Genomic DNA, 12,053 nt, shown 5'->3' on the forward strand with positions numbered 1-12,053 from the left:
CTTTCTAAAAATTTTCTATCTTTGACCATGAGTTATTTAGAAGTTATCTGGTTTCCAATTATGTCCACATTCCAGATATTTTTCTGTTTATGGTTTCTAATGTAACTCTATTTTTGTCAGAGAATAATTTAAATATTTTGGAGATGTGTGTTTTATAACCTAGAATATAGTTTATTTTGAGAAATCTTCTGTTTACTCAAATAATTGAAAATAAAACTTCATTTTTCAATTTTGGGTATAGTGTTCTATAAATGTCAATTAGATCAAGTTGGTTCAAGTCTATATATTTACAGATTTTTTTGGTGTCATTATAATTATTGGGGGTTGTTAAACTCTCTAACTATAATTAAAATCTTTCTGTTTCTCTTTGGAGTTCTGTTTTAGTTTTATGCACTGGTATTTCTTATCATAATCTATTTTTGTCCTCAGGTACATAAATGTTTAAGATTATTATGTCTTCTTACATGCAGAAGAATAAAACTAGACCTATATCTCTTACCATACACAAAATCAATTCAAGAGGACTTAAATGTATGACCTGAAACTATACAAATTCTAGAAAAAAAAAAAGTACAGGAAAAACTCTTCTGTATATTAGCCTAGAAAAAGAATTCATGACTAAGACAACAAAAATTAAAATAGACAAATGGGACTTAAATTAAAAAGCTTCTGCACAGCAAAAAATATCATCAGCATAGTGAACAGACAATATACAGAATGGGAGAAAATATTTTTAAACTATACATCTGACAAAGGAATCTACAAGGAACTCAAAGAACTCAACAGGAAAAACAAACAACACCATTATAGAGTGGACACGGACACTTGCCAATGCACTCCGGCCTGGGTGACAGAGTGAGACTTCATCTCAAAAAAAAAAAAAAAAATGGACAAAGGGCATGAACAAATATTTTTCAAAATAAGACATATAAATGGCTAACAAGCATATCAAAAATACTCAACATCACTAATCATCAGACAAATGGAAATTAAAACCACAGTGAGACACCATCTTGCAACAGTCAGACTGGCTATTATTAAAAAGTAAAACAAATAAGCAAAAGCCAAATATTGGTAAGGATGTGGAGAAAAGGAAACACTTATACAGTATTAGTGGGAATGTAAATTAGTGCAGCCTATATGGAAAACAGTATGGAGGTTTTTAAAAACTGAAAATAAAACTATCATTTGATCCAGCAATTCCACTACTGAGTATCTATCCAAAAGAAAAAAGTTATTATATCAAAAAAAATCTGTAGTTGTATGTTTATTGCAGTACTATTCACATTAGCAAGGATATGGAATCAACCTAAGTGTTCATCAACAAATGATTGAATAAATAAAACATTACACACAGACATACACACACACCATGAAATATTACTCAGTCATCAAAAAGAACAAAACCATGTATTTTGCAGCAACACTGAAATATCTTAGGTGAATGAATTCAGAAACAAAGTCAAATGCCACACGCTCTCACTTATAAGTGAGAGCTAAATAATGTATACACATGGATACAGCATGGAATAATAGACACTGGAGACTCAGAAAGGTGCAAAGGTAGTAGGGGTTAAGGAATGAGAAAGTACCTAAAGTATACAGTATACACTATTTAGGTGATGGTTACGTTGAAATCTCAGACTTCACCACTACAAAATATCCATGTAACAAATCTGAATTTAATACCTCCTAAATCTATATCTAAAAAGTTCTTATATCTTTTTAATTAATTGACTTCTTTATTATTATCAAGTGATTTTCTTTTTCCTTGAAAACATTATTTGCTCACAAATATATCTTTTAATGATATAATAGCTACTCCAATTTTCTTTTGATTAGTGTTAGTATGTTATATTATTTTCAGTTTTTTTAGTTGTATTTGTCTTTCTATTTAAAGTGTGTTTCTTACAGGCAGTGTATAGTTGAGGCTAACTTTTTATTAAACCTGACAATCTCTGCTTTTTCATATGGGGTATTTAGAACACCTACATTTATTGTGATTGGGTTTAAGTCTTTCCTTGACTATTTGTTTTCTATTTTTTTTAATCTATCCTATGTTTTGGGGCTTTTTTGCTTTCTTTAGAATTAAGCATCTTTTGTTTTATCTTCATTTTGGCTTACTATCTTAGTGGTTGCCTAAGTGTTTATATGATATATCTTTAACTTATCACAGTTTACTTTTAAATGATATTTTATAACTATGTGCATAGTAGAAGAACAATAATTATTTGTACATTTTTCCCTTTAAGTCTTTGTGTTATTGTCGCCATACATTTTGCTTTATATTGTCATTATTTTTTTGCTCTAAGCAGTTGATTATCATGTAAAGATATATAAAAAAGAAAGAAAAATCTAAAATTTATCTACATTGTTGAAGTTTCTAGTACTCTTCATATGTCTATGGAAATCTAAATTTTCATCTGGTATCATTTTGTTTTTCTTCAAGTGTTTCCTTTGACATCTCATAGTGTAAATCTGCTGGTAACATATTCTATCATCTCTTGTTTATCTGAAAAATATTTTAATTTTACTTTTGTATTTGAAAAACATTTTTACAGGTTAAGGAATTCTAGACTGACAGGTTTTTTTTCCTATACCTTATGATGTTGCTTTATTGTCTCCGGTTTGCGTTGCTTCTGAAGAGAATCTGCTGTCATCCTTATCTTTGGTTTTCTATATGCAATGTGGTTTTTCCCCATTTAGCTCTTTTTAAGATGTTATCTTTACTAGTTTTAAGCAATTTAATTATGATGTGTCTTGATGTTGCTTTCTTCACATTTCTTGTGTTTTGCTGAGCTTTTGGGGTTTACTTTTTTTTTATTTTTAATTTTAAAGATGGGTGCAATTCAGGGTTAGGCATATACATGGTCATTGGACAGGTAAAGTTTGGACCTCACTTTGGTCCCCACTTAACCTGTTTTGAGATAACATACCTTTATTGATGAAGTGTACCTCCTCCTTCCTCCCATGGCAGTTTCCCACTGCTGCCAATCCTTTTCTTATAGTATTAGGATAATTGTTCAGGATCTGCTTATGAGTGAGAACATGTGGTACTCAGTTCTTTGTTTCTGTGATAGATCACTGACTATTATAGACTCTAAATCAATCCAAGTTGCTGAGAAGTTCAAAATTGTGTCCATCTTCATGGCTACATAATATTCTATCAGGTATATGTACCACATTTTTAAAATTCAGTCCACTTTCAATGGACAGCATGGTTGGTTTCATGTTTTTGTTATTGTCAATAATGCCACAATAAACATGTGTGTGCAGGTGTCTTTTCATAAAGTGATTTGAGTTCTTCTGGGTATATTCCCAGAAAGGGAATTGCTGGGTCATATGGAAGATCAATTTTTAGATCTTTTAGGAATCGCCAAATTGTTTTCTATAGAGGTTGTACTAGTTTACACTCTCACCAACAGTGTAGAAGTGCTCCCTTTTCGCTGCATCCTCTCCAGCATCTGTTGTTTTCTGAGTTATTGCTGATGGCTATTCTGAAGTTAGGTGGTATCTCGGTGTGGCTCTAATTTGCATTTCTTTGATGACTAGTAAGGCTGAACATTTTTTTCATGTATCTGTTGGCTGTCTTATGTCGTCTTTTGAGAAGTTCTATTAGTCTATGAGTTTATTACTTTTGTCAAATTTGGAAAATTTTTAGCCATTATTCTTCAAATGTTAGTTCTGTTTTTATTTTCTTAACTTCAGGGACTCAAATTAGCTATGAATTATGCTAACTGAAGTTATGCTCACCACTCATTAAGGTGCTGTTCATTTGTTTCATTTTCAAATCTCTTTAGTTTTTTTTAATCATTGCTACTTATATGTCACTAATTTTTCTTCTGAAATGTCTAATTGCTGTTAATCCCTGTCAGAGAGGTCTTTAGTTTTCCCCCTCAAATACGGTAGTTTTCAATGTCTAGAGGTTCAATATCGGCTTTACAAAGGTTTTTTGTGTCTCTCCTTAACATGTTCATCTTTTCTTCTAACTTCTTAAATAAACAAAATAGAAATAAAATTATAATAATTGTTTTAATGAACTTCCCTAGGAATACTATCATGCGTGCCATTTTTGGGTCTATTTTGATTGACATTTATCCTCACTATAGGTTGTATTTTCTACTTCTTTGTATACCTGATATATATATATATATATTTATTTTTATATTTTATATTTTTATGTTTTTATATTTTTTATACTTTTATATTTTATATTTTTATATTTTATATTTTTATTTTTATATTTTATTTTTTATATTTATTTTATATGTATATATATTTTTTTTAATTGGATATCAGACATTGTCAATTTTAACTTGTTGCATGCTGGAAATTTTGCATTCCTAGAAATAGTCTTCACCTTTGTTCTGGTAAGTAATTTAATTATTTGGAGGTAGTGGTCTTTTAGATCTTGGTTTTGAGCCTTGCTAAGTGATACTAAAAAGAGCCTAGTCCAGGGGTAATTTTTTTCTTCTGATGAGACAAAACTTCTGAGGACTCTATCTCATTACTGATTAATTTTAAGGTTTTAAAATCTGGCTTATAGGCACAGGCATTCTTATCAGCCTTTGAGAGTACACTAGGTTTTTTTCTCTAATTATTTGTGTTGTGCTCCATACCCCGGTCTCAGGTAGCTTCCTCGCATGCATTTTTAAGGCAGTATTCCTCTAAATATTTATTTTTATTTATTTTTATTTTTTATTTTTGAGTTGGAGTCTCACTCGGTTGCCCAGACTGGAATGCAGTGGCCGCTCCCGGCCACTGCAGCCTCAACCTGCTGGGCTCCAGCAATCCTTCTGCTTCAGCCTTCCAAGTAACCGGAATTACAGGCATGCGCTACCATGTCCAGCTGATTTTTTGATTAATTGTAGAGATGAGGTCTCGCTGCCCAGGCGGGTCTCGAACTTGCGGGCTCAGGCAGTCCACTCACCTCAGCCTCCCAAAGGCTCGGGATTACAGGCTGAGCCACCGAGCCTGGCTCCTCTAAATATTTAAAGAGGGCTCTCTGTAGGTCTCTGCAGATCTTTAGAGGTTTTGTGTATGTGTACATCTGTGTGTGTGCGTGCACACATTCCTTTTTGGTATTCTGACCTTTGAATGCTAGCTATCTTGACCTTCCTGGGCTCCCAACTGTCTCTCTTCAACTTGGTGAGACCACTTATCCTAGGTGGTAAGTTGCTCACAGAATTACAGATTCTAACTCATTTGTCCCCATCTTTCCATCTCTCATGAGTCACTGTTCTTTATAATTTGATGTCCAATGAATTTAGAACCACATTTACTTTTTAAAGTTGCTTCTGAAAAGGTAAACAGGGTAACTCTGTTTTCTTTTATTACATCCAAAAAGTAAACAGGGTAACTCTGTTTTCTTTTATTACATTCTGGACAGAAGTAGGAGTAAACCATAAATATTTTTATCTTTGTTCTGAGAGGGACTTAAATCACTTGAAAATAGCTTCACAGTTTTAGGGTTTGTTTTTATGCTTTGTTAGTCTCAGGTTGATTTTTCTCCAACTTTGAAGTAACAGTCTTTGAGTATTCTATCAGATGCTCCATTAAAGGACAAAATATACCTCACTTAAAAAGTCTTATTGGTAACCTTTCTTTTTCCCCTTTCTCCCTGGCTCCATTCAGGATTCCTGTCCCTACCATGAACACCCAAATAATTTAAGCACAAGATTCTTATAAATCTTGAAGAACCAACCATACTATTACTGCAATTTCTTGATAATACTAAAAAGAGACACATTTTAGAAAGTGGAGCTACAGATCTTGGGGCAGGATTTAGAAATTTAAGATATAAAACCCGGGACAGATAAGTGGAACAATTAGGGACTGATTTTCAGTAACCCTAAGAAAAGGTGGTGAACTATTCTTATCATCCTGGCACTTTGCAATGGAGAAGAGGTGGTACATTCCCAACAATGCTGGTTCTGAGATTGAGGGATCACCATGGGAGCACAAAAAAGACAGTTCTGCTGCCAGGACACCCAAACATGGAGCATCAACACTTGGCTAATGGAGAAAGAAAAGAGAAAATGCGTTTGCTGTGCATAGTCAGCATTAAATATCTGCATCTGATCCTGTGATATATCAGTCTAGAATTAGATGCTAAGCTTCACAGTTTACAAAATCTGCATTCAAACCCAGCTTTGTTACTGAGTCTCAATGTCCTTATCTGTGAAATGAAGATCATGAATGCAACTTTGTAAGGGGGAATCCTTATGACAAGAAAGAAAGCTTCTAGCAAAGTGCTTAGAAATATTAGTGATTCAGCTAATGATAGTTTCTATTCCATGAAGCAGGTAGAAACATGCTAGTAGTATATTACCAGGGTATGAGTAAATAAAGCAGGATGTGGCTTTCCCAAATAATATTTATTGTTATTTTAACTTTGTGGGACTATATGTGCAGGTTAGTTACATAGATATATTCCATGATGGTGAGGTTTGGGCTTCTATTTTAAGCTTTCACTTAAGTAGTGAATGTGGTAACAATAGGTAGCTTTTCAACCCTGGCCCCTCTGCCTCCTTTCCTCCTAAAGAAGTCCCCAGTGTCTGTTCTCATCTAGACGTCTGTATGTTCCCAGTTTTAGCTCCCACTTATAACTGAAAACATGCAGTATATGGTTTTCTGCTTCTGCATTAATTGACTTAGAATAATGGTGTCCGGATGCATCCATATTGCTGCAAAGGACATGATTACATTATTTTAATGACTGTGTTAATATTCCATTGTGTATATGTACTGCATTTGCTTTATCCATTCCGCCATTGATGGACACTTAGATTGGTTTCATGTCTTTGCTGCTATGAATAATGCTGTGATAAACAAAGACAAGTGTCTTTGTAGTACAACAATTTATGTTCCTTTGAGTATATACTCAGTAATGGGATTGTTGAGTTAAGTGGTAACTATTTTTACCTCTCTTGAGAAATCTTCAAACTGTTCTTCATAGGGGCTGAACTAGTTTACATTCCCACTAGCAGTACATGAGCATCGCCTTTTCTTTACAACCTCAATATCTGTTGTTGTTATTGTTTTTGACTTATTAATAATAGTCATTCTGACTGGTGTGAGATGGTATCTCATTGTGATTTTTATTTGCATTTCTCTGATGAAATTGAACATTTTTTCATGTTTGTTGGTGACTTGTATGTCTTCTTTGGAGAAGTGTCTGTTCATATTCTTTAATTTTTTTCTTGTCAATTTGTTTGTGTTCCTTATAGATTCTGGATATTAGTCCTTTGTCAGGTGCATAGTTTGCAAATATTTTCTCCCTTTTGGAGGTTGTCTATTTATTCTATTGAAAAGTTATTTTGCTGTGCAGAAGTCCTTTCATTTAATTAGGCCCCACATGGCAAATTTTGCTTTGCTACATTTGTTTTTGAGGACTTAGTCATACATTTATTGCCTAGGCTGATGTCTGGAACAGTGTTTGCTATGTTTCTCCTAAGATTTTTATAGTTTGAGAGCTTGCATTTGAGTTGTAATCATCTTTACTTTCTTTTTTATGATTTATTTTTATTATAAAGATGTGGGGTACAATTCAAGATTAGGTAGACTAACATTGATTATGCAGGTACCCTTGTTGATGAGGTATGCCTCTCCCTCCACCTAGCAGTTTCCCTCAACTACCAATCCCACCCCTCCCTCCCCTGACAGTTTCCCACTACTGTCAATTCCTTTATTAGAGTATTATAATTGTTCACGTTTGCTGGGAGCCATAATCTCTAGTAAAAGTGAGGTAAAAGGGACCTGAAAACAGGAAAAATGCCGGCTGGGAGCAGCCACGATGGAGGCAAAGCCCCATGGATCCTGTTGACGGACCTTCCCTAACTTTGAAGGATTGCGTGCATAGGCTTGAGAATGTTCCTTCTTTAATTGAGATAATAGATGCACAGATGGATGATGGCATTTGACAGCAAAAATTATACATAGGCGTAATGAAGGTGAGATTGTAGCAAAAAGGGTGCTCCTTAGGGTGTGTAAGGATGTTTTTCAGTAAACAGCAGGAGGCCGAGAAAAACAAGTTGACCACTTCCTCATATAAAACAGACCCCACCTGAGAGCTGGTGGAAAATAGCCGTTTGAGATAAAAAACAGATCAAGATATTTTAGGAATAAATAAGTAGTTTAATGAAGATAGAATTTAGAATTTTAATAACAAGAGAGGAAGATAAGATAAACTAGTAAGATAAGAGATATATAATAGTATAAGTGATAGTTAAGAAAATATAGGGATAGAAGGATAGAAATAAGATTAATAAAAATAAACGTATAGTAGTAAGTAAATTAAATAAGACTTAGGGTTAAGGTTTAGCTTTATAGGGTAAGGATTTTATAGGCTTATAACAGTAAATAGTTATAAGAAAGTTAGGAAGAAAACCAGAATGTTCATAAATGTTTGACTTAAGAAAAACACCATCTGTAGTTAAAATTGTTAAAGGTCAACCTTATTGTGAGTGCAAAAAGGATGTACGTGGGCGTTTGGTTAGCAACATAAGATACATTTGTGGGTGCAAGGCTGAGTGGAAAACCTATATAAGCTTGTGAAAAATAAATAGAAATTGGCAGAGTCTTGAACACTACCCCAGCAGGTGACTCCTGTCATTCTTCTTCGCCGTTCCTGATTCTCCCCATTCAGGCCCTGACTCTCTCCTGGAACTGGACTCTAGCAGGTGCCGCCCCTGAACAGGGACCTGATTGCGGGGAAGTATAATTTTTATGTCATTTCAGGAACGGACTTTGTCCTGAGTGTGCTACAGACCCCCTGTGAGTGAGTGCAGGAAAGGATAGGACAAATAGCCAGAACTTTTGAGATGTTATTGTGCCTCTTTAAGACGTTGAAAAGTAATCGTGTCTAAACTTTTGAGATGTTGTAATGCCTCTTTAAAAGAAGTTGAGAAGTTAGCGTGTCTCTTTAAGAGTATTTTGGAATTTGAGAAGTTGTTGTGCCTCTTTAAAAGAAGTAATTATGGGTCGTTCGGGTTCTAAGGAAAGGAAAGCATATTTGAGAATAATAGGAAGAACATTACAACACGAAGGTATTAAGGTTAGTAAAGATAAGCTTAATTCATTTTTAGATTTTGTGCAGAAAGTAAGTCCTTGGATTCCTGACTAGGGAACCTTGGATTTGGAGATTTGGGATCAGGTTGGAAAAAATATTAAAAAATGGTATTCTACTAATGGAGGGACTCAGATGCCTGAGGATGCTTATTCTTTGTGGAATGTTTTGACACAGGTGCTTATGACTACTCCTTACTATGGTACCTTTTCCCAACCTGAGTCAACTGTCACCCCATTGCTTAGGAGAACATCTTCTCGAGCCTCTAAAATTATATTAACCCAGGAAGAGGAGCGGTCCGAGTCTGAGGAGGAGGAAGAGAAGGGGAAGCCTTTAAGCATGTTGAACAACATTTATTTGCATGCTTTGCTGTCTTGGGGATACCTTGGGCATTAAAGACAGACAACGCTCCTGCCTATACCTCTAAAGCATTTCAGGATTTTTGTACAACATTTAGAATATCTCATTCTACAGGAATTCCTTATAACCCCCAAGGGCAAGCTATTGTGGAACGAGCCCATCAAACCTTAAAACATCAGCTTACTAAATTGCAAGAAGGAGATTATAAATATGTTTCCTCTCATCACGTTTTAAGTCATGCTTTATTTGTAATTAATCATTTAAATGTTAATTATGTAGGAGAGTCAGCCTTTTCACGACATGTTACCATAAACAAAAAACAAACCTTCCCATTGGTTAGGTGGAAGGACTTGCTCACTGGAGAGTGGTGAGATCCTGATATTTTACTAACGTCCGGATAAGGATTTGCTTGTGTCTTTCCCCAGAACGCCGATTCACCTGTGTGGGTGCCTGATCGATTCATCCATCACCACCATGAGCTACCCGTTTGTCAAGCCCATGCCACCGAAGTGGACCAAACGAAAAGTGCCTTCCCTGCTTCCCTCTCCACCGCACCGGAAAGTGACTGAATATTTTAGCCCCTCTGACAGTGAAGAGGGAACTTCTGTACCAGCTCAAAAAATGCCACAACCACTTTCTTTATCATCTCCTGATTCTCCAGTAGATTTTTCTTCAGCCAGCTCAACATCCACATCGGCTCCTGCTGAACTGCCAGACGCATCTCCTGCAGTTCTTGCATTGTTCTCCAGGCTGTCCTTGAGATCTCACAGACACCAGCTCTCCAGATGAACTAGGACTTCTAGACTACCTACTTGGGGCCAGCTGAAGACCCTGGCAGAAGAGGCAGAGGAACTGGTCGCATCCCAAGGATATACTGTCAACTCAAGAACTTTGTTTGTGGCCATGCTCGCGGTCATAACTGCTCAGGTATTGTCCCCCACTGGGTGTCATGCTGCCACAGTGTTAAAAGATGATTCCCCAAGCTATTGGGCTTATGTACCTGATCCACCCTTATTCCATCTGGTAACTTGGAACGAACTTACCATTTAGGTTTTTACTAATAACAGCGAGTTGATGGGAGGAGAAAGTTCTTCATTTATGTCCACCAGAATGGTTACTAATGTAAACTATACGGGCATAACAGGGACTCCTATTTGTTTTTTCCCTGGTTTTTCCTGGTCTGGGTGTGTACTTTTAAAACAGAGATCTATATTAACAGATTCCCCCTCCAGGTGTCTTAACAATATATGGGGGCTCTCTTTTTTTCATGCTGCAGTATTTTTAGTAATAATGGAATATATACGGAGGGCCCATATATACCAAATAATTTTACTTCCTGCAAGGACCATACTTATGTCATGCATAATTGGAATGATGTAGATATTAATTCAGGTTTTCCAAGGTGGAGACCATGTGTATCTGATAAAGTGGTATTCTACAATTTATTCAAGCTGTCTGATCAGATTCCCCTTCAAATGTATTCTTTTGCCAAGGTATATGATTGGTCAGTTTCTCATCCAGTGTCATCTGGAACTATTAACACTCCAGGTCCATCTTTTTGAGAATTCCTAAAAAGAGAAAATGGACAGTCTAAATATGCTTGGAACATTACTCATCCACCAATACCTCTCCCAGCACTATTAGATACATGGTCAGTTTATGGATGGGCTACTCCGATTTTTCAAAGCTCTTTGCCAAATAGCTCTTATCAGCCTCATCTATTTCATTTATTCGCTGCAACAGGACTTGTTACCTTACATAGACCCAGAACAAATGTTAATTTTGTGTTACAAGCTTGTGTAGATTCCCCTTATGTTCTAGTAATTGCTGGACAACATTCTACTTATTCTGTTAAGTATATTTTTGGTCATTTCAAAATTATTTGTGAAAACTGTTCCTTATCTAATTGTATTACTAAAAATCCTGCACAGGTATTTTTGTTAAAGCACCCAATGTATGTATTTGTACCTGTTAAATTGTCTGTGCCTTGGTATGCCACCCCTGGAACATATATCTCGTGACTTCTTCTTTAGCTAGATCTTGTAGATTTGTGGTTACCCTTATATTGGAAATTATGTCTCTGATTACTATAATGGGGTCCATATCAACCTCTGCAGAGGGCTTAATACAGGAAATGCATACTGTGGAGCATGTGAACGAACTGTCTCAGAATGTTAGTTTAGTTTTATTTACCCAAGAACAGATAGATAAAAGTATTATTGATAGATTAAATGCTTTAGAATCAGCGTTATTATATATAGGTAATCAGATACAGAATATTAAAGTGCGGATGTCTGTTGCTTGTCATGCAGAATTTAAAAGGATTTGTGTTACTCCCATGCCTTATAATGGGCAAAATATTAGTTGGGCTGATGTCCAAAAACATTTACAGGGAGTTTGGAGTTTTACCAATTCAACTTTAAATCTCCAGCAGTTACGTAGCCAAATTACAGCTATGTCCCAGGCTCATTTATCTCCAACACCGTTTTCTCAGGCAGCGTCTAAATTTGCAAATTCTCTCACTCGGTTTGTTTCTTCCAACTCTCTTTGGAATTTGATATATAATTTCATAGCAACTGGATCAATTGTTCTCTTTTTACTGCTATTTTACCAATCATTATTCAAA

At 35.5% G+C, this 12,053-nt stretch overlaps 1 protein-coding gene across 1 annotated transcript in view; it reads right to left on the bottom strand.

Moving 5' to 3' along the window:
• Nucleotides 1-10,166, bottom strand: part of MROH9 (maestro heat like repeat family member 9) — a 40,421-nt gene extending 30,255 nt beyond the window's left edge. Inside the window, 3 exon segments of the mRNA XM_008063994.2 lie at nt 5,851-6,015; nt 9,274-9,371; nt 10,016-10,166. Coding sequence (XP_008062185.2) covers nt 5,851-6,015; nt 9,274-9,371; nt 10,016-10,166 — 414 coding nt within the window.
• Nucleotides 10,167-12,053: the final 1,887 nt, after the last annotated feature.

This window comes from Carlito syrichta, unplaced genomic scaffold (genome assembly GCF_000164805.1).
Source record: "Carlito syrichta isolate Samal-C Ts95f unplaced genomic scaffold, Tarsius_syrichta-2.0.1 Scaffold307175, whole genome shotgun sequence".
In the NCBI taxonomy this organism is placed as follows: domain Eukaryota; kingdom Metazoa; phylum Chordata; class Mammalia; order Primates; family Tarsiidae; genus Carlito; species Carlito syrichta.